At 42.7% G+C, this 23,789-nt stretch overlaps 1 protein-coding gene across 1 annotated transcript in view; it reads left to right on the forward strand.

Moving 5' to 3' along the window:
* Positions 1 to 20,954: 20,954 nt before the first annotated feature.
* NWD2 (NACHT and WD repeat domain containing 2) overlaps positions 20,955 to 23,789 on the forward strand; it is a 66,550-nt gene continuing 63,715 nt past the window's right edge. The window contains exon 1 of the mRNA XM_089525074.1: positions 20,955 to 21,381. Within this exon, the coding sequence (XP_089381200.1) occupies positions 21,180 to 21,381 (202 nt within the window). The 5' untranslated portion in view covers positions 20,955 to 21,179. The remainder of the gene's footprint in view (positions 21,382 to 23,789) is intronic.

A 23,789-nucleotide genomic window follows, 5' to 3' on the forward strand; every position in this document is an offset into this window, starting at 1 on the left:
AGCCTCTGTTTAAGGACCTCTAACGAAGGAGACTCCACTACACTCTGAAGGAGTGTGTTCCACTGTCAGACAGCCCTTACTGTCAGGAAGTTCCTCCTAATGTTGAGGTGGAATCTTTTTTTCTTGTAGCTTGCATCCATTGCTCCGGGTCCATATGGAAAATGGGAGAATAGTCTACAGACTGGAAACTCTCAATATAAATTGCAGTCCCCAAGAAAGGGGACACAAGCATTGCAATAAGCACAGGACCATTGCATTAATCTTCTGTGCAAGCAAAGTGAAGCTAAAAATTCTACAACAAATATTTTTACCATGTATTGAGCAAAATGCCAGATGTGCACACTTGGATTCAAAGGAGAAGAAGCATGAGATATCATATTGCCCTGTCCCTGGATGGCAGAAGCCCTACCCCCAGGGCCAGAAGTCCTGTCCCCAGCATGCAGCCCCATCCTGGGGGGAAGAAGCGCTGTCCCCAGCATGCGAACCTGAAAGGTTTGCCATCACTGCCCTAGAGGGTTCAATGATTGGTATCACCAGTGATTCTGTCGATTCCTTGGTTAAGACCTGGCATTGTAATCTTACCAAGGCTATTGACACAATTGCTTCCAAGCGTCCTTTCTAACCTGGTATATGAAAGATGTTAGAAATATTAAGCGGGTGGAACAATGACTAGAGCGCCTCTGGCAAAAAACTCAACTCTTGTCTGACAAGACATGCCAAAGAGAATTTCTTCATTCCTACTGTATGGCAATATGTGCAGAAAAGAAGACTTTGTATTGAATCTGCAAATTCTCATCCAGCAGAGCTGTTCAGGGTGGTAAAGGACCTGACTCAGATCCCTGCCCCCCGGAACGTATTGTTAGCTTCTACTATAGCTCACTGTGATGCTTTAAATAATCATTTTGCAGATAAAATCTCTCAGATAAGAGCTGACTTGGACGCTGGTATTATTGCAAAGGCTATAGGTGACGTGTCCAGTTACTCTGTGAACAAGATTATACTGGATAAGTTTAAGTCTGTAAGTACTGAGGGCATGGACAAGCTTTTTGGAAGCGTGAAGAAGACAACTTGCCCTCTTGACCCCTGCCCTTCATGGCTGGTCATCCAAGGAGGAGATGCACTTAGGATTCATCCATATTATTAATGCATCTCTTAAGGAGGGCCAGTTTCCATCCTGTTTCTAGGAAGTGGTAGTATGGTCACTTTTGAAAAAGCCCTCCCTAGATCCCTTGGACATGAACAACTATAGACCAGTCTCTCATCTTCCATTCTTAAGCAAGGTGATTGAGAGGGCTGTTGCTCTTCAGCTCCAAGCAGTCTTGGATGAAACAGATTATCTAGATGTATTTCAAACTAGCTTTAGGGCAGGATATGAAGTCAAGACTGCTATGGTCGCCTTAGTGGATGATCTTCGTCTGAGCATCAACAGGGGAAGTGTGACCCTGTTGATACTTTTGGACCTCTCAGTGGTTTTCCATACCATCGGCCATGGTATCCTTCTGGAACACCTGAGGGAGTTGGGAATTGGAGGCACTGCATTGCAGTGGTTCCAGTCCTAGCTCTCAGGTAGATTCCAGATGGTGATGCTTGGGGACAGTTGCTCCTACAAAAGGGAGCTTAAATAAGGCATCCCTCAAGGCACCATACTGTCCCCAATGCTATTTAATATCTACATGAAACAGCTGGGAGAGATCATCCGGAGACATGGGGCAAGATGCTATCAGTACACTGATGACACCCAGATACATCTCTTCATGCCTTCAACTACAGCACTAACTAAGGACAGCATCTTCCCTCTGAATGAATGTCTTAAGGCAGTAATGGACTGGATGAGGAAAAACAGACTGAAACTGAAGCCAGATAAGATGGAGGCACTTGTTGTTGGAGCCCCTAACCCAGGTATGGAGGTTTGTCAACCGGTCCTGGACTAGGTCACACTTCCCCTAAAGGAATGTGTTCCCAGCTTGGGGGTGCTCCTGGATCCGTCGCTTCATATGTCAGCTTATGATTGGGGGGAGGGTTGGGGTTTGGAGATTTTTAATTGTAATTTTTAATTGTTTGATGTTTTATTTATACTGTTGGAATCCACTTTGATTCCTTTGTAAAAAAGCAGAATACATATTATTATTATTATTATTATTATTATTAAATAGACACAAGGGCAAGGAGTGCTTGCTATCAGTTTCAGTTGATATGCCAGCTGTGTCCCTTCCTGGAGCCTGGGGACCTAAAAACTGTGGTACACACACTGGTAACCTCACAATTTCTGCAATGCGCTCTACATAGGGCTACCCTTGTGCCTAGTTCAGAAACTTCAACTAGTCCAAAACATGGAAGCCAAACTAGTCACTGGGAGTTCCAGGTGTGACCACATAACACCAATTTTAAACTCCCTTCATTGGCTCCTCATTAGTTTCTGAGCCCAGTACAAAATGATGGTTATGACCTTTAAAGCCCTTCATGGCTTGGATCCAGCTTATCTATGGGATCGCCTACTTCCATATATTCCGCCTTGCACACTTAGGTCCTCTGGGAAAAATCTACTGCAGCCAGCAAAAACTAAACTGGCTGCAGTTACCCAGAGGACATTCTCTACTGCCACTCCCAAGTTATGGAATGGCTGCCGAAGGATACCCACCATAATACCAATCTTGACAGCTTTAAAAAGGCAGTCAAGACGGATCTCTTCTGATAGGCCTTCCCAGATTAGCATCTTCGTCGCCCCCATTGACTACCCTGTCTTGTCTGTTTTAATAATTTTAATGGTATTATTTTATTGTTATTGTTTATAATTATGATTTATTGATTATGGTGGATGGGTTTTCGGGACACTGTATTTTATTTTATTTTAATATTTTAATGTTGTTAGCCGCCTCGATCTTAATGGAGAGGTGGGGTAATAATAATAATAATAATAATAATAATAATAATAATAATGCCTTTCACGTGTCACGTGTTAAGCTAGGTGTCCCGCCCTCCTAATTTGATGTGATCTGCAAATTTCATAAGCATGCCCTCTATTTCATCATCCAAGTCACTGGTAAAGATGTTACAAGAAAAGAGATTCCAGCTCAACATTAGGAAGAACTTTCTGACAGTGAAAGCTGTTCAACAGAGGAACACACTCCCTCAGAGAGTGGTGGAATCTCCTTCTTTGGAGGTTGTTTTTTTTTTTTTCAAAAATTTTATTGAAACTTAAAGCAGACAATCAAATATACAAACATCAAACATACACAATAACACACTTACATACTCGATACATTAACATACTTACAATGGGGATTCAAAAAGAGAAAATAGTAATAATGATATATTGAGAGATAACCCATCATTAAAATAATACGTTTTTATATAGGGAATATTACTCTATGATCACTTTCTTTCCCCACTCCTATATTTCCCTTCTACATCTTTCCCTTCTCCTATTCCTTGCTTTACTTCTTAACCATCTCCTGCTTCTTTCCTTCTCATCTTAACTATCTTTGATCCTCCATTGTTTCCTTCTCTTTCCTTCAAATTCCTTCTAAAACCTCTTCCCCCTTATTACTACTTACTTCTTTGGAGGTTTTTAAACAGAGGCTGGATGTCCATCTGTCAGAGGTGCTTTGATTCTGTGTTCCTGCATGGCAGGGGGTTGGACTGGGAGTTACAATCCAGTATCTGAACGCTTACACCTTGGCCACCTCTGATTTAAAAGAAGGGTCTAGTTTTCCATAATGCTACAGAATATATTCTTTCTATCTCTGTGATTCTGATGGCCCCAAGAACTGGCCCCATGCCCAGTGCCAGATTTATATCTCTATGCTCTGCTATCCATTAACAATATGTCATTGGGGAAAACTCAGAACTTGAAACGAATGGCTTACAGGTCACTTGCCTGTAACTTGCTACTTCTTTGTAATGTTATTACACTTGTAATTAAGTTATGTTTAAAAATTAATGTGTGGAAATGAAAAAAAAAACCCTACTTTAAAGTAATCACCAGAATTCTGTATCACCTTTTATTTACTGTAGCTTAGCTTTTCATATATTTAACTAAGCCGCAGAAGGGTTATGAAACTCTGTTATTGAATTGCAAAGATGGGTATTGGGACACTGGCAAGAATGTCAGTTGCATATCAGTGCACAATTCACATCAGGCACTTTACTGGCTTTGACAGATAGCCATGTAACTGTAGCCCTATGGAGAAAGACATTAGGAAACTACCCATCTAGGTAAGTCCACTTACAAAAATGTAGCTCCCATACAGGATTCCATCCAGCGTTTTCTTTTCTTTAACATTACTTATTCAAAACATTTTAAAATGTATGACAGGTAGAATTTTTCATGTTTTATGCCACTTTCTTATGAATCCTGAAGGTGTTTGAGTTAGAATTTTTATCTTTGGGTAGTTTTTAAAGGACTTTTTAAATAACAGAAGCAATGGAAGGAGTAATATATGAGTTGCTAAAAGAAATGTACAATTCAATTTTTCTGTCCTTTTAAATGAATTGAGGAATGGTTATTAAAAACAATAGAAATTATGGAAATGGACAAATTAACAGCACTTATAAAACATAAAGACATAGAGAAGGTAGATAAAGATTGGTCTAAGATTGTAGATTTTGGTAAAAGGAAGTGGAAATAATGAACAGGATTTCTTTAAAGGGTTAACATTTGTATAGACAGTTCATTAAGTACAAGTTTGGAATGATAAGTCCCAGGTAAACCTGATCTTACAAATAGGAAATCAATAATATACTATGACTGTTTGTTTGGACACTTTTGGGGAGGTGGAAGTTGATAATAATCTAAGCTATGTTAGGGAGGTTGTGTTCCATAAATATGGAATGATATCTCTGGATGTTTATGTAAAACTTAAGTGTTTGTTTGTTTGTTTTATAATTTTTAAAAAAATTAATAAAAATTTCAAAAGTAAAAAAAAAAAAGATTGCTTTTAAAAGGTGACTTTGCAAATTCTGGAAAAACCAACAGACAATAGGTGTCTCTGCATTTTATTTCTGCCTTTACAGGAGATATCCAAGGTTCTGATCCTTTCCCCTAAACCATGTCCACTGACATGGCAATCACAAAGCACCACTGCCTCTATCTACCTCTAAACCATGTTAATGGACCTTCCTCCTGTCCCTTCTCATCTCATATACTTAACAGTCTTCTTGCTATTAAGTTTGCCCTTGCCAGCAGCATCAGTACCTAGGATCTTTTAGTCTCTGCCTTTCCCTTATAGATATGCATCCACTATGGAGAGTCAAAAACAGTGAGAAGGAGTAGTCAATCATACATCTTTTGCTGGAAACCACTGTGACCCACTCCTCCACTTTGCCTGGGTAACAATAATGAAAGATTTATCTGAGGAGTAAGGCACTGAAGCAAAAACAAGAGGCTAAAGGCTCTGTACTGACTTCCTTTGATGAATCATTCCATATGCAACAACTTTTTGGTTTAGTCTATAAAACTAATATAAGGGAAAGGAAGCATAAGAACAGATTCATTAATCTCTTTGAAGGACCAAAAGAACCCTCACAGAAAAAGCTATAAATAATAAGAGCCAGAGGTACTGATCAACAAATTGCTGCATTCAAGATGTGAATCCAGGCAGTGTAAAGTTTTGTTCCATCAGAGATGACTGGACTCTTCCTCTCCATGCTCGGAATATCTGATGAGTTACAAAATATCACTTCAGATACAGTATTTCATGTCCTTTAAAATAACTACAAACTAGACGTGCAAATGGTTCCTTCCTAATTTTTTGAACACAGGCATGGGTATCTGATGCCTCTCAGATATTGTTGAAGCACATCTCTGATCATTGTCAAATAGTATGGTGATGGTGATAATGAGAAGAGTTGCCATCCAATATGTGGGAAGGTCGCTGCTCTTTTTGGTGTCAATCTTAACTGGTAACTCTGCAAAGGAAGAACTATTTGGAAACCAAAAGGGCTTTGCTATACTTATAAGTCTATACTTCCTTCATATTCAACCTCTGAAGCACAGAGAAAAACATCAGGTTGGTGTAACAGATCATCCTTAAAGGCTAAGTGTATTTTAATTCCTTTACTTGAAGTATTGTAATCAGGAAGGTATGTTGAGGTTTTCTCATATGAAGCCTAAGAAAAGTTATAACACTTTCTTCTTCCATATAAGAAGCACTGATTTCTGGCAGTCATTGGCAATCCCCAGTTCTCTGCTCAGGTAGTACCTGTTGGATTTCTCATTACATCAGTGATCCTACTTTTACCCAGGAACAAACACAGACACAAACACACAAACGTACAATGCTGCATGAGAAAAGCAAAAACTCAAAAGCAATATCATCATGGTCCACTAGTAATATTGCCCTGCTAAGTTTAGTTATGCTGATGTGATGCTGCAGAGCCCACAGCTAGGTCCTCAGGCCAAACATCTTCCTCTTATTCATTTTGGAGGCAGTCATTATCCACAGTTTGGGAAACTGTAAATCTTTATTACAGTTAAGAAGACAGAATACTCTCTTCAATGCAATATTCTGATCTTAACGCTGGATAATCTCTCAGTTCCTTTTTTGATACTTTTTGGCTTTAAAAAATGTGGGTTTTTGTTGAAGAAACTGCCACTAAATGTGGACAGACTTTTAGTTAATGTACCATCTCCAGTTTTTTCCTTTGGGGGAAATAAAAGTCCTGTCCAGCTGTCTTGAGCAAGTGAGCCAAGCCATGTGCTGTGCTAGAAGGCAAACTGTTGAAGCTATGCCATCTCTCCCCCATTTCACCTATTCCAGTCCTTTCTTCATAATATTTCAGAACACGACTCCAGCACAGCCACAGTTGCAGAACATATCCACGATGGCATTTAGTAAGGCTATGCAGCATGCTCCATCAACTTAGAGAAATCTCTATTAGGTACAGCAGACATGAGCCAGAAATCTTACTGCTTATCATTTCTGGCACAGGAAGGAAAAAAAGGATCACACAGTTAAATTCCTAGTTGATCTCAAAGCTTGTCTTTGAGATTAAGTACTTTGTTCTAGCTTTGGAAAAGGTGCAGAGGTTTTTTGGCATGGCTGAGGCAGCAGGTCAGGAGCTACACAATGGAAAATGATCCGTGAAAAGCTCAGTTAAACAAGTGTTTTAAAAAAATACTGACAGCTTGTTTCTTTAAATGCAAACAATTACATAAACCATAACAGATCTTATGTGCCTACCAAAGCACTGAATATACAAACCACTATTTTTATTATAACCACATGCTTCTTGAGCTCATTGTTGGGTTGTTTAGAAACTTTATCATTACAGCCATAACCGTCTAATTAAAAATAATAATTGTAAATCGCTCTGATAGCCTTTAGGGCTAAAGGGTGGGTTATGAGTACTCTAATAAAAAAAAATATTGAACTTGAGCTGGATCCTGATTAGATGTATATCCACACTGCAGAATTAAAGCAGTTGGATACCATTTTAATGGCCATGGTTCTATCCTAATGAAACCTCGGATTTGTAGTTTGGAGAGATATTTAGCTGAGTCTATCAGACAGCTCTGGTGCCTCAACAAATTACAAATCCCACATTTCTTTAGGACATAATTATGACAATTAAAGTGGTATCAAACTGCTTTGATTCTGCAGTGTGGACAAACCCTAGGTCTGCCACTGATATTTTTGCCCAGGGATCACCAACTCTTTCAAACCCAGGGGCTGAATTCGAATTTGGTAAGAGTTGGTGAGGGCAGAGTTTCAGTGGATGGGGTTACAATAAGGAGAAAGGCCACAACACAATGAGTGTTGTAAATCCAATGTAAATCTTACCAAGTTGTCATAATACAGCTTTAAAGCATGCAAACAGTTGCCAGCCTGCAAACAAGCGTTCCTCTACCATGAAAGCACTGCAGTCTCCATGTACCATGCAAAACCTTGCCCGTCTGCAAAACAGAGCTCTTTGCCACCTGAAACCTTTTCACTCTACCAATCAAAATTCATTTTTCATGCAAAATGCTATTGCTAGTATTCCTGTTCCATTTAAAACCTTGCTAGTTGGAAAACCAGAACTCCTAATCCATGTAAAACGTTTGTCTATATACAAACAAAAACTCCTGATTTCTTTTAAAGCCAGTCTGCAAAAGATAACTACTGGTTTATGCAAAATCTTGCCTGACTGGAAAAGAAAATTTCTGTTCCATGCAAACTCTTCCCAGGTTTAAAATGATACTTTATTGCTGATCTCCAAACACTGTTCAAATACAAAAGTAGAAGTTCTTATGTTGGACTGTGTCCATATCCAAAGGTTCCTCTACTCTGCCAAAGTCTCAATGAAATTAGAGGAACAAGTTAGTCAGCTGGACTTATTTCTGAGTAGATGAGTATAGAGGATTGGACTATTGATCTGAATCCAATACATTTTCCTTTGTCCATCTCTTTTGCCCTGACCTTATGTATGTTTGCTTGTGAGCATAAGGGTTGCAGCCTAGATCAGTGGTATCCCCACACCTGGTGTCATCTGATGTGTGGGGCAGGGCTTCCAGGCAGTGGGGCTTCTGGAGGCGGCACATGCTCCCTACCCCCATGCTGCCTTGTCCTTTTCCTCATGAGGAAAAGGACATAATGGCACATGCACTGGGAGGAGCATGCAGTGATGGTACATGGTGGGGCGGCCCAACCAGGTGTCACCCCTTTTCAGGAGTGTCACCCAGTGCAGGCTGCAGCACCACACACACCCTAGTGACTCCACTGGCCTAGGTAGAACAGTTATTTTAACAACAGGGTGGCCAGATGCAAAAGAAGATAGGGGTCCTCCATCTTACCAGCTGCACAGAAATTGTTTGTTAAAAACAATTGTATTTCCTTCTGTGAAACTATTAAATGTGTAGGGCCTCTGTTCTCGTTTGCATCTGGCCACTTTAGACAGCAATGTAGTTATATTACAGACCTGTCTATCCTTGCCAATGCACATGTTGTAAGTTCCATTCTTGTGTTTAATCACTAAAAAGACTGCTTTGTCACTGAAATCACTGAAATTCTATTTGAAGTTTCTATGCTAATTGTATTTACTTGCAAGCAAGTTGCACACGTTTCAAAGGAGCTTCTTTTTTGAGTAAGAGCATCTAGCACTAAAGCTCTAATTACACACAGGAGGTATAGCTCATTTAAATTGGAGGAAAATACTGATGATATTCTCCATAACAGATGGTCTTCTCTAAGCCTGACTGTGGGCATCTTATGTGCTCTCTAGCTAGAGCATCTTCTGAATTGCAGTTTTTAATTCTGTTGTAACATTACTTCTAGGATGACTGGATGCTAGATAGGACAAGGCTGCTGTACTTTTAACAGTTGGGGATTCTGCTAAGCAAATATTGTCATTCACAAGTCTTGTTTGCATCCGAATAGTAGCTGCCCCAATTATTTGCCATAACTCTGTACAAGACCATATAAACATAAAGCTTGGAAGTACCAGAGAAAATAGGAATGAGCTTCTTTTTTCTGATTTCCTATTCTTTCTGAGTTTTGCTTGCCAGTGAAGTATCATATCATGTAAGGGGTTGTGATGGTGGTGATCCCACATTTTTCCCAGTTTGTGACTCAAGGTGGATGACAACAGTTAAAACAAGCATAAAAATTAACAAGATACAACAGTTAGAATTAAACCCATTAAAAAGAAAACATAAAGTACAAAATCCAGCTCATTATGCAAGGCCTTGTCCCCTTAAGTAAACAGTCTTCCAAGGCCTGCCAAAATTAAAAAAGTCTTTCCTTGCCTGTGAACAAATAACAAGGAGGGTGACAGTCTAACTTTGCAGGGGAATTCCAGAGCCTGAGAGAAGCCACCACTGTGGGGCTAAGCAAATGGAGAGGGGAAAAACAGGTCAATTCCAATTGGAAACACTGCTGTTCACATGGCCTGCTCCCAAGGCAGGCCAAATATCCACAGGCAGTCTGCAACATGCAGCATCAAGCCACACCTCTGGGTGGTTCTTTTTTCTCTTATTGCCTCCTTGCATGTACGCCATTGCATGAACACATCACCAGTTACTGCTAGTTTCCTCCCTTGTCCCACCCAGCTGCCATCCCATTGGATGCCCTGTGTGATCAGCCACACAGTCGTCCATATGGTGCATCACTGCACCATATGGACCAGTGACACATTGGCAAAACACAATCATGGAAGCCTCCTCATACATGCCCCTCCAACTCCCCTCACTCCATGTTGGACTGCCTGGTTTGTGTATGTTGTAATTACATCCATTCCATAATTGGCAACCTGCCCTGTTTGTTGTACTTTTGCCTCATGGCATTTGTGACAGCTTGATGGTGAGATGGGTTGACGGTGCAGCTGGCCACTCATGTGCCTGTATGCTCAAATGAAAAAACATAAGGCAAGCAATGGCACCAGTGGCTGTGTCTCAATGCACATGCTCCAGACTGTTTTCATATGAAACTTCAGCCTTTCCACATTCCTGTACTCATGCCATGCTGTTTATATGCAGGTGTGATGATATGCATTTTCCACATTAAAGTGGAGTATCAGAGCTTCTTTTTGCTCTGGTTTTTAGCTCTGAATCATGGGTGCGTGTAGGTTTCCACCCAGGTAGGCTTCATGTCATTTTGAAGCTGCTTTATTTTGCCAGTGCAGACAACCCCTGTGTTCCCAGTAGAAGTACAGTCGGCCCTTCTTATACACGGATTTTTATACACAAATTCAAGCATCCACAGTTTGAAAATGTTCAAAAAAGTACAAATTTCAAATATCAAACCTTGAATTTCCATTTTTTTATAAGGGACACCATTTTGCCATGTCATTATATTTAATGGGACTTGAGCATCCACGGATTTTGTTATCCATGGGGGATCTTGGAACCAAACACCAGCATATAACAAGGGTCCACTATACCCGTGAAGGTGGGAGGACAGACAGAAGAGCTTTCCCGGAAGATCTAGAATACCATTAGCAAGTGTCCTCTCTAGTGACAAGATGAATATACAAGACAGTTGGTAGATCTTAGCAGACTGGTTCTAATTACTCATACTCATGCAAATTGATTTCTCAGGAAAAAATTATTTAGCCCCAAGAATTAAAATGTCTGCTATTAACAAGTCTGTGTTCTGTCTAAATACCAAACGAAAATGTTGATTTCTGTTAACCTAGCCATGTATTTCTCTGTAAAATCTACATATTGTCTACATATATATATGGCATCATATATACTGTACATTTTTTGTCTTTATGAAGGCCCCACACCTCAAAATATGATTTTTGATATCTTATTCAGTTTATATAAAAAGAAAACTTTTCCAACCCTCAATGGTGATATCCCATATAATAAGGGCACCTGTCAGCCCTATAAACTTTCCAGTCCTCAAATAAGGGGCATCCCTTACAAGAAGGAACACATGCCAACCCTATAAAGTGGCCTCCAACATGTATTTCTTATTTTTGGGTCTACTGTTCTACTCTAGCCATCACTGCATGACTCATTATGACCTCAGAGCAATGCAAACTGCTGCGAAGGTGGATGTGCCAGGCAGCTCAGCAGGACATGCATGCAGACTATGCATGTCCAGGTTCAGAACAGAGGGTTTTGCAATAGAAGAGGTTCGGGGCAACTTTGGAGGCAAGATATTCCAGGCTGCCCTGCTCCAGTCCACACAAGTTCTCAGTCAAAATTAATTGCAAGCAAATCTCTTTGGCTAAGTGAAAAACCTCATCACATTTTAAACTGATGGCATCCTTAAATGATTAACTCTGCCTACATAATATGTTAAATATTGATAACAGGGAAGGAACAAATGGAAGAGAGAACTGCTAAGAATCAAGTAAAAGGGAGGAATGGAAGAAACACTACCACCAAGAGTTGTATGTGAACAATAGGGATATGGTTTAATCACCCACACTTCCAATATGAGGAAAATATGGCAAGGTTTTCCTTACTGAGCCTCTAAAGGAACCATGAATTTTTTGACCATCACATATAATTTAAAAACACAAAAAGGGAGTGGGAACCACCTCCATTTGACATTTTACCAACACTGTAGCAGCAAGAGAAGATAAGGCAGTTTTTCTTTAAAGCTGAAGGTGAAATAACATTGCTTCTACCACTGCCAGCTGGCATACCACACTAGAACTTATAAATGAAAGGGTAATATTTCTCAATTTGCATATCAGCAATACTAGTGAAGAACAGGCCTACTATTATGATTATTGTTGATTCGCTTCACCTCCTAACATAAAATAAACCATATAATGCTTTTGCAATTTTTATAACTTGATGACTTAGGAAGATTTTCTACACATCTCTTGCATATCTTAGAGTGGTGTGTCACTCCCAACACCACTACCCATGCATTCATTATATTTATACCTCCCTCTAACCCATGGACTGTGGATGAGTTACAACAATTTTATCAAAGTTATCATTGTCCCTAGAGGGCTCATAGTTAGGGTTGCCATATCCCGCCGGGGGGTGGGACTTTCCTGGTTTGGGGCGGGTCTGCATGGTCCCGCCCCAGTTTGGCCTCGCCCCCAGGATCCCCCCGCGACGGACACCAGGCAGGGAAAGGCGTGGCCCTTTTCCGCTGCCTTTCCACCTCCTCCGCCAGCCAGAGAGGCGGCCAGGGAGGGGAAAAGGGTCTCGCCTCAGCGGGGCCCCTTTCCCCTGCCTTGCAGCCTCCTCCGTCGGCGAGGGAGGCGGCCAGGGAGGGGAAAAGGGTCTCGGCCTCAGCGGGGCCCCTTTCCCCTGCCTTGCAGCCTCCTCCGCCGGCGAGGGAGGCAGCCAGGGAGGGGGAAAGGGTCTCACCTCAGCGGGGCCCCTTTCCCCTGCCTTTCCACCTCCTCCGCCGGCCAGGGAGGTGGCCAGGGAGGGGAAAGAGCCTTTCCTCTTCTTTCTCCTCCTCCTCTTCTTCTGCCTCCTCTCCTCCTCCTCTTCTTCCTCTTCTTCTTCTTCATCTTCTTCCTCCTCCTCTTCTTCTTACTCTCCTCCTCCTCCTCTTCTTCCTCCTCCTCTTCTTCTTCTTCCTCCTCTCCTCCTCCTCCTCCTCCTCCTCCTCCTCCTCTTCCTCCCCTTCTTCTTCATCTTCTTCCTCCTCCTCTTCTTCTCCACCTCATCCTTCCCCTCTTCCTCCCCTTTTTCTTCCTCTCTACTTCTTCTTCTTCCTCCTCCTCCTTTTCCCCTCTTCCTCCTCCTCTTCTTCCTCCTTTTCTTCTTCTCCTCTTCCTCCTCCTCTGCTTCTTCCATTCTTCCTCCTCATCTGGTTTTTGGCCAGAAAGGGACACACATTTCTGCCATCTGTCTAGAAATAATGCCAAATGTCCTCCATTTTGATCATGCCTAAGAAACATGTATTTATATGGAAAAAAATTTTAAATCATCAATTTTTGGCGTGTCCTCCATTTTTAAAAACTGTGTCCTACATTTGGAAATTTGTCCTACATTTGTCCTACATTTGTCCCGGTTTTGAGGTCCTGACTTACGGCAACCCTACTCATAGTCAAAGTCAGGATAGGTGATTGCTCATTGTCAAGGGGCCACAAATATTGCTCAATGGACCTCAAAGGGATACAGTCTCTATTCATCACACCTTTATTTTTATTTTGACCTTTAATGTTAACTCAAAACTCCCTCCTCAGAGAGACATGGGGACAATTTCATCCTGGGGGGCTGGGTCAGAAGGCTTTACTTCTTGATTCTGAAAAATGCCTCGCTTGGGTCTTGGGGGCAAAATAACATGGCAAAATTACCCTCCATGCCCATAGAGGCAGCATTTTGTATTGAAAAATCTTTTAAAAATCAAAATATTTTAAAACTCAAAAACATTGAGGGGGAGGGATTCTGCATTTTCCACATCTCTGATCTATAATCTGGCTCATTTTCCATATAGACTTTCCAGTAGTAAGACTAAAATGGCTACGCCTCTTACAGTGTTAATTTCATTTCTGTAGTCTCTGCACTACCAGCCACAAATCAATGGACTTGGCAATGTGGAAGTAAAACACTGAAAGTATAAGGGTAAGTGTTTATAAAATAAAGCTTTTGGGGTGTTTAATACAAGGAAACAAGAGACTAAAATTGCTATGAATATGTGTACAATATGTGGAGAGTGGGGCAGTGAATAATGACTTTTCCAGCCCTCTCCCAGTCACAGGGTGCACTGTGACCGACAACCACAACAGGATCTTGAGAGGACTACACAGGATCTCTGCAGTTTCCTGTATCATTGCACCCCAGAGGGCTGGAGGGAGGGTGGACACATCATTATTCACCACCCACTCTCTGGTACTTGAGAAATGTCTGTGTCTCAAACTGGATTATTTCTGCAGTGTTTTGGACCTAGGTTTCCTTTCCAATTGGCTCTGGGTTTCCCTGCTAATTCTGGTTAAAGTTCTGGGTTTCTACAACATTACCTGGGATAAACTAGAGGGTACAAGCAATGGCTAAAATAATTGAGTATAAGCAATGACTAAAATAATGAACCTCTTTATGTTTGAGATAGATTTAGGTTATGGCCATAGTTATTGCAATTTGTTTAGGAAGGTGATTCAGATATTATCTGTTTCCAGCAACTAAATGCTGGAACAATTAGAAGGTAGTGTTTGTGTTGTTGTTGTTGTTGTTGTTGTTTTTAAGTCTTATTGTTTGTCCTCCACAGTGCAATATTATGGGATGACATGGGATCTTTAGTAATATTATGTAAGGTGTAACTGAAGCTGTGTTTCTAGGTAAATACTGAGCCACTGAGACACTGCTCTCAGGCCAGTTCTTAACGCTAGTGAAATGACTTGTTGCTGACAAGAAGTGTCAACAACAGTATAAGCTGAATGCAACTCCACAATAATGTGAAGTTAAAAATATAGAAATAGCATCCACTGAGTAACTACCATCTGATCCTATGCCTTAGATCTACAAAACTAGGCAAAGGTCACCACTGGTTCATTATTAATACTGAGAATGTTTCCCTCCTCCTCCATTGTGGACCACAAAGGGAAGTGATATCAGCTCTCTAAAAGAAAGGGCATATAAAGGCCACTTCCACCTAGTTAATAATTAATCATTTTGACACTTCTCTCCATTTTTAAGTGGAGAAGATGGTGACTGATGCATATACTAGAAACTGGTATTCAACCAGGATAGGAAATGTGTTAATACCCTCTCCCAGTGTTGTTGGAGTACAACTTCCATCATCCCTTACCACTGGCTATGCTGGCTAGGGATGAAAGAAGTTGCAACACAACAACATCTGGGAGTGAAGTCGAAGGCTTTCATGGCCAGACTCCATAGTTTTTTGTGGGTTTTTTGGGCTATGTTGCCACATTCTAGAAGAGTTTTTTCCTGACGTTTCACCAACATCTGTGGCTGGCATCTTCAAGATGCCAGCCACAGATGCTGGTGAAACACCAAGAAGAAACTCTTCTAGAACATGGCAACATCTGGGAGGTCCACCTGTTCCCCATTTCCACCCTGCAAACATCAGTAATATTGAACAATATCATTACTGAGCCCATCCTCTCTCAGAGTCACTTTACAGAACTGTTTAAAATATTTATTTATAGGTCTATATATTTTCAGAGAACTAACTCAGGAAGAGAACTCATTTGAAATGTTGTACTGAAGAATTGTCTAAATATCATGGAGTGCCAAAAACAATTCGGTCTAAGAGCAAAGCAGACCTGAACTCTCATTAGAAACAAAAATACCTAAGCTAAGGCTGTCATACTTGTCATAAGACAAGACTTATTAGAAAAGACAAGTATTCTTAGTAAAATTGAGACCAGGAGGGAAGAAAGGAGAACCCATACAGATGAATTGATTCAACTGAAGAAGCATACGTTCGCAAGACCTGAACAGGGCTGTTGTTGATCATGATTCTTGGAGGATTCTTCTTCCTAGGGTCACTTTAAGTTGAAGCTAACCTGAAAGCAATTAACAGCAACAGTATTTTTAGATATCAACCAAAGTAGAAGGACAATACAAATAACTAAGAAAGAGGAGACACCATAAAGGATGAGAGAAGAAGCTTTTTCAAGTGTCTGTCATAGTTAAAACATTTTAAAAACTCTGTCTAGATTTCAAGAACTGCATGCATCTTCTTTGCTTTGCTGCTGCTCCTTGGTCATCGGGTTGAACCGGAAATATATTCAGGGTTTAGACTTGAATGTGCGGCTGCAAAGTTTACTCCTTCCTATATCACTACAATGCTTGCTACACCAGAAGTCAGCAACTACCCAAGACTACACATGCCAGGGTTTGGTTTGGGGTTTTCTCCCTTTTTTTGTACTCAAAATGCCCCTGCTCCCTCTCAGAGTTGATTTTGCCAAGTTTTTTTTACCCCTTTAATTGTTTCAGGCCTAGGAGACTTTTTAAAATAACAACCAGGAGGTAAATTGGATGCTTGTTCTGGTTTGGGGGGTGGGAGTCGGGGAAAGCTTCCACAGGCAAAAATATCCTGGGAAGCCAAACCACAGCAAATTTTCCATAGTTTTTCCAATTCCTTACCAGTAAAGAGAATAAAGGAAATTCAGTATTAAATAATAGGGGCTTTAGGGGATCAATAATATGACTGTGGACTGCATTTCCCCACTCATGACTTATGCTATCCCAGTATTAAGGTCGATAGGTCAGGAAAATATCCTAAGGTTATAATTTCAAATGCAAATATGTAGACAATGTTTAGAATGAACTGTGAATCATCTTCCCAGAAGGGGAAAATAACCTTGCAATATGAATAGATTTATGAAAAACTTCTCTCTGTCTGTCCCTCTCCCAAACTCCTCTGGTATTTCATAACAACTGCTAGTTCAGATTTTTAGCCTACATATTTAACTCTGATGCATCTAAGCAGGGCATTTTAATCCCCCAGATTTATGTTCTGTTGTTGGATCCACATAGTACTAAGCATACAGTATAGGCATTCTTCAACATTTTCACCTAGACCATTGTAAACGTTGTCCCCACTTACCATGTATAGAAGTACTACAAAACACCAGGCCAGACAAAAATAACATCTGAACAAGTTTACTGAGTTTTGTCATTTAGGTACTTACTTGAATGTGTGTTTATTGGTTTATTACACTTTTGTATATCTTTTAAATATTTTAGACTGTTTGATGTGGTTTTAAATTTTTATGGTCAAGATTTTTTATCGATTGTCTTTGGGACCAGCCTTGGGTCGAATTTTGGGAGATGAAAAATTAAATATATAAATACATAAATTTTCTTGGCAAGATTTGTTCAGAGGGAGTTTACCATTGTGTTCCTCTGAGGATGAGAGAGTGTGACTTGCCCAAGTTCACCCAGTGCGCTTCCATGGCTGAGTGAGGACAAATTCTGGTCTCTCAGAGTTCTAGTTTAACACTCAAACCACTAGACCAGTTCAGTTCTGTTTCTGAGGGCCTGACAGCCTGTGCTATCCTGGCCCAGGTCCCAAGATTGGTCCCTGGCCTGGCGCTGGGACAGGGGCTGTTTACACACCTGCCCATCTCCATGTCATGGACCATGCAGTGGACCCACCATGCACTCCTCCTTACCTCTCTCATCCATCGCCACTATTGAGAAGCTCCCCATCACCTCATCTGACAGGGAAATGGGTCACCAGGCCTTATGGTTGCAGCCAGGCACCCCATTCCCACATCAGACACAGCAACAGGGGGTTTCTCACTATCAGCAACAGCTGAATAAGGTACGGAGCACATGTGGCTGTCTATTCTGCCAGAGTTCACTCAAGAGTTTCCACAAAACACTGTGGCAAACAGCAGGTCATTTAGACCCACGTTAAGGCCCTTTTGCCCCAGGATCAGGCTGGATCCATGAGATCCACATCTGAACTGTCGGATCTGGGCTGATCTCAACCAAGAGCTAATGGCCTGTGTTTTCCAAACAGGATGATGTGAGGCTGCTGGGGAAACACAGGCCTTTTGGCCTATTTAGACAGTCCCTAATATTCCGCATTGATATTCTGCAATGAAAGATGGAATATATATGCTTGGATTAAATAAGTAGCGACCAAACAATACTGCTTTTGCCAATGTGCCCCATGAAGGGATCTTTATGGAAGCACATTAGTTCCTCAGGTGTCATATTAATAGGTTCGTATCCCACAGAACATGTACTCTTATTTGTGTGGCTTGGTAATGCCAATTTTATCATTATGGAGTCTGACTATTGGAGAAAAAGCTATATTGCCCCATTCCCCCCAAGCAGTGCTTGGAAAATATTGTGACATGCAAGAATAGGAGTAGGAAAGTACATCTAGGCTCTCAGGGTTATTTGGAAAGTGAACATTTTGGACTGCTTTCTAGAATATAGTTGTTTTATCCAGAATGTGTACAAGAATGATTTTATTTTCCTTATGAAATTCCTTTTTCCTTATGGAATTTTTGTGGCGTCATATGTATTTACATAAGCCCTGACCTTAATGGGCAATGCTATTATGAAAGTGTCTCCCTCCTTTGCCGTTTTGCTCAGAAGGTGATTCCTGAGGTTGTTTGCTGTTGTTGTGGTTGTTGTGTATTTTGTAATCTTGTAATCTTATATCTTGATATTTCTATCTAATCTTACATGAGCATTGCTACGTGGACCATAGGTATTATGCAGAATACAAATATGTTGCCAAGAACAAACACAAAGGCGGGGGGGGGGGGGGTTCTTGTAGAACGTCTACAGTTTACCAAGATTTCAATTGATTTTTTATGGCATCACTCCCATCAAATGTGGTGAATTTAATGGCTATTTCAAAAGTATGTGTTTGGGGCTGTTTTGTAGCATACAGAAGTTTTGTCTGGAGTGGGTAGAAGAAGGTTCTTGTGGAACATTTGCGGTTTTTTGCATTGCTCCCATAGACTGTTGCACTATTTGTGAATTTGGCGAGTGTGGCTGTTTGGGAAATAGGTATCGTGGGCTGTTTTGTGCAATACAGATGTTGTGCCTAGAGGAGGAGAAAGTGATTCATGTAGCTGTGTGGCTTATTACATCGTTCCCATACACCATGAGCCCTGGTTGTGCATTGGTTACATGCCTGTACTGCAGCCACCAGTGTTGCCAACACCCTTGAAGGAAATTCCCTGATTGGCTTCCCAGAATGCCCCCAAATATCCCGGAATGGGGGCGGGACTTCTGGGTTGGGGCGGGACTTCTGGGTCAGGGGGATGCAAGGCACTATGGGAAGGCTAAAGGGAGCGGGGCTTCCAGGATGGGAGGTATGTTGGGAGGTTTTTTGGGAGGCGGGAAGGTATTTTTGGCTGGGTTTTTTGGGCAGGAAGGTTGAATTTCCCTGAAGGCTGTATTTCCCAGAATCTTCCTGGAAATTTAGCAATCCCGGAAATGACACAGAAAAACTTTAAAGTTCCCAATTTCCAGAGAAAATCCCGCAAATTGGCAACACTGGCAGCCACTCGCTCACAAACCACAAGGTTGCGAGTTCAATACTAGCCAGGGGCTCAAGCTCAACTCAGGCTTGCATCCTTCTGAGGTTGCTTAAATGCGTACCCAGCTCGTTGGGGGCAATTAACTTACAGTTGTAAACTGCTTAGAGACTGCTTAGTTCAGTATGAAGCGGTATATAAATGAACCTGCTATTGCTATTACTATACTGACTTTCAGGGCCTGTGAATTTGGTTGGGGATGTGTGTTTGGAGAGGGGTGTCCCAGGAGCGCAGGTCTTTTGCCTGGAATTGGTAACAGAAGATGGTTCCTGTTGAGCTTTTGCATTTTGTTCCAACATCCCCAGATAGTCTTGTATGGCTGGTCTACTCGGAAGTTCATATGGAGTCTTTTTATTCTGTTCCGGATGGTTCTTAATGGGGTCATTAAGAGGTTGATAAACACATAGCATTTGGCATATTTCAGTGCCTGGAGTGGTCTGAGATGTTTTATTCTGGCGGCTTATAAATAAATTATTATTTATTTATTTATTTATTTATTTATTTATTTCTCCAGCGTGGGTGCAATCTGGGTTCTCTCTCTTTCTCTCTCTGAGGGAAACATCCCTTGAAAGTGATGGGAAGCAGCTCTGCCTCCTGTCTGCCGCTGAGGCATCTGCATCGCCCCCTTCCCTGGCTCTCTTGGGCTTCTCTTGCCTGCCTTTTTGGCGTTGCCAGGTCTGCGGCTGGGGGCCGGAGGAGAGCTCCTTCTCCTCCTCCTCTTCCCCCCTGGAGGCTGTCTCTCTCTCTCTCTCTCTCTCTCTCACTCTCTGCGCACTTGGACGAGGAAAGGCAGGCAAAGGAGGAGGAGGAGGAGGAGGAAGGCCAGGCAGACAGCCTTCCCCAGCCTTCCTGGATCTTTCATCTCGGAGCCTCCGCCGCCGCCGCCGCCTCCTGCTGGGATGATGCCCCAGCAGCCTCCCTGGACCAACGCAGCCGCTGCCTCTTTCATGGGCTCTTCCAACTGAGGGCCTTTTATTGAGGGGCTGGAACTAGGCATAACCTTTCGGCTTCCTGGCCCCCTCCGAGGAAGGTGCCCTTGCCAAAGAGAGGGGCAGACAGACAGGGACTGGAGGCGGCAGGGGGCAAGGAAGAGCCACCCTCCTCCTTGGTGGGGCTTGACTGTTCTGGACTTGCCTCAGCCCTCTCCAGAGGACTATAAGAGCAGCCCCAGCCCAGACCCAACTTGGGCAGAGAGGAGGGGAGGGAAGACGCTCTTGGCAGCCTCCAAGTTGAGGGCGCTTCTGGAGGCGCGCTTGCCACTATCCTCCTTATTCTCATTATCGTTTTCTTTCCCTCAAGGACTGGGCTTTGGGAGTCTCCCCGCCAAAAGAAGCAACAAAACAAGAGCTTAATTCGGAGCGAAACCTGGTGGGAGCCTTTTGGGGCTGCCTCCCAGGACAGAAGTCAAAGAAGGTCGCGCTTCTTGGGCGGGAAACGAACGAGAGAGGGGCTGAGGGGGCGCGGGTTGGGCTGGGGGCTTGGTTTTATTTGGCTGTTTAGGAAGGGGCCCTTCTCCTCCTCCTCCTCCTCCTCTTCTTCCTTCCCCTCCTCCTTCTTCTTTTCCTCCTCCTCCTCTCTTCCTCCTTTTCCTCCTCCTTCTCCTCTGCCTCCCTGAGGCGCCTCTTGGCCGCAAAGTTTTCCCGCCCCTCCGGAGAGGCATGGCTCCCCTCCCGTCCTCCAGAGGACCCTGAAGGCCACTTTAGAGGAGCCCAGAAGACCCCCATGGCCTCAGCCCAAGGCAGCAGCTGAAGCAGCAGCAGCAGCCCAACTGAGGAGGAGGAGGAGGAGAGCGAGAGAGAGGCATGTCTTCTGCCCCGGGCCCCGCGTCTGCTGCTCCTACGGCGGGGGCCATGTGGCCCTCGGGGCCGTCGTCGGGCAAGCTGCCTTCCCCGCGGGAGTCTGCGCTGCGGAGGGCGGCCTTCGCCGGGAACCTGTCGGCGCTGCCTCTCCACTGGGCGCCCAGCGGCAGGAGCGTCCGGGTCTTCGTCAGCGCCAACCCCGAAGGTAAGGGGCCCCGAGGAGGAGGAGGAGGAGCAGGGGAGGTCGGGGAAAGAAGGCGCCTCTGGAGGGAAGGAGGCAAGGGACAGCCTCTGCGCCACTTGGGCACTTGAGGGACTTCCTTCCTTCCTTCCTTCCTTAGTTGCGCTTGCTTTGTGTTATCTGGTCTATCCCACCTTGAGGAGAGGCAGGAAAGAAATAATAACGATAATAATAATAATAATAGCATCATAGAGTTATAAGAGACCGCAAGGGCCCTCCAGCCCAGCCCCATTCTGCCATGCAGGAACTCTCCATCAAAGCATCCCCTGTGACAGATGGCCATCCAGCCTCTGCTTAAAGGAAGGAGACTCCACTGCACTCCGAGGAAGGAGTGAATTCCACTGTCCAAAAGCCCTTGCTGTCAGGAAGTTCTTCCTCATGTTGAGCTGGAGTCTCTTTTCCTGCAGTTTGTATCCATTGTTCTGCGTTCTAGTCTCTGGAGCAGCAGAAAAAAAGCTTGCTCCCTCCTCAAAATGACATCCCTTCAAATATTTAAACACCCCTTAACCTTCTCTTCTCCAGGCTGAACATCCTCATAGGGCATGGTTTCCAGACCCTTTATCATTTTAGTCACCTTCCTTTGGACACATGGCTCCAGTTTCTCCACATCCTTTCTTTCTTTCTTCATTGCACTTTGTATGTTTAACATGGCCTTGAGGAGAGGCAATAATAATAATAATAATAATAATAATAATAATAATCTGTGTCTGTGTGTGTGTGTGTTTTCCAGGGTTTTAGCACGGTCTATCCTACCTTGAGGAGAGGCAGGGCAGAATAATAATAATAATAATAATAATAATAATAGTGTGTGAGTGTGTTTTGCAGGGTTTTAGCATGGTTTGTCCTACCTTGAGGAAAGGTGGGAAAGAAATAACAATATTAATAATGCATGTGTGTGTTTTCCAGGGTTTTAGCATGGTCTATCCCACCTTGGGGAGAGGCAGGGAAGAAATAATATTGATGATAATAATAATGATGTGTGTGTTTGCCAGGGTTTTGAGGAGAGGAAGGGAAGAGATGATGATGATGATGATGATGATGATGATGATGATGATGATGATGATGATAGTAATGATCGTGTTTTCCAGTGTTTTGACATGTTGTGTCCCACTTTGAGGAGAGGTGGGAAAGAAATAATAATAATAATAATAATAATAATAATAATGTGTGTATATTCCTGTTGTTGTCTCCATCCACTGGAAAATACACACACACACCTGGCCTGGAGAGGTAACTGGCTATACTTCTGTAGCCCATCTTAGGAAAACATTGTGTCCCATACATATCTAGAATTCATAGACCTAGCCAGGTTAGTCTGAAAAGGGATCTTGTAGCACCAGCTTGGCATCACAATTTGGCCTGGGCTTGGCAAGCAGAAAGGATCTGAGTGTTTTTCTTTCTCCACTGGAAAATGCACACTTACACACATTCATAGGTTCTTTCACCAGATGTTGGCCTGAAGAGGCAACTGGCTATACTTCTCTAGCCCAGCACAGGAGAACCTTGTGTCCTGTGCATATCTGGAATTCAAAGCAATAGCTGTGTTTTAGTCTTGGAAAATCACTCTGCAAAGGGATCTTATCACACCTTTGAGACTGGCAGGAAGAAAGGAGCTGGGGACATGTGCTTTCCTAGATCTGAGCCTATTTCATCATCTACCAGAGATAACTGACTATACTTCTGTCTGGTATTCTGGTAGTCTGGTATTGACGGACACTGTTGTGTCTTATCATGCAAAAGGTTCATGTAGGACCTCTGAAACCAACTGAAAAGAAAAAGCTGGTAGCTGAGGAAATAGTGTCAGGTCTAGGAAGGCTCATGCTACCAGCTTCTTTCTTTTGTTTAGTCTCAAAGGGGCCGCAAGAGCCTTTGGCATGATAGGACACCATGTTTGTCAATGCTAGACTACAGAAGTATAGCCAGTTGTCTCTTCAGGACAACTTCTGGCAAGGAGCATTTGCTTTTCAGCATTTTTCAGTGGAGAAAGAAAACCACTCAGATCCAATCTGCTTGCCAAGCTCAGGCATCATTGACTGTGATGCCAAATTGGCGCTACAAGATGCCTTTGCATAGTGATTTTCCAGACTAACACACCTTTGTCTTTGAATAGTGTCCTGTGTGAGAGTTGGTGCGTTCAGGATGAAATATTGGCCCATGCATTCTGAGGTAAACTCGATGCCACAATCACTCAAAACCCAGTCAGTATTTAGGCTTTATTAGGCAGTCGTGGATCAAGCTTTAACAGTATGCCCTGTATCCTATGTTCCTGCTTTCTGGGCAGCCGAGAAGTACCTCCATCACTGCAAGTGAATTCTTACCTCCACACTTCCAGGAAAAAGAGACATGTCTTCCTTTCAGATTTTCCTTGCCAC

This window comes from Sceloporus occidentalis, unplaced genomic scaffold (genome assembly GCF_023333645.1).
Source record: "Sceloporus occidentalis isolate IW3139 unplaced genomic scaffold, rSceOcc1.0.p SCAF_5, whole genome shotgun sequence".
NCBI lineage: Eukaryota > Metazoa > Chordata > Lepidosauria > Squamata > Phrynosomatidae > Sceloporus > Sceloporus occidentalis.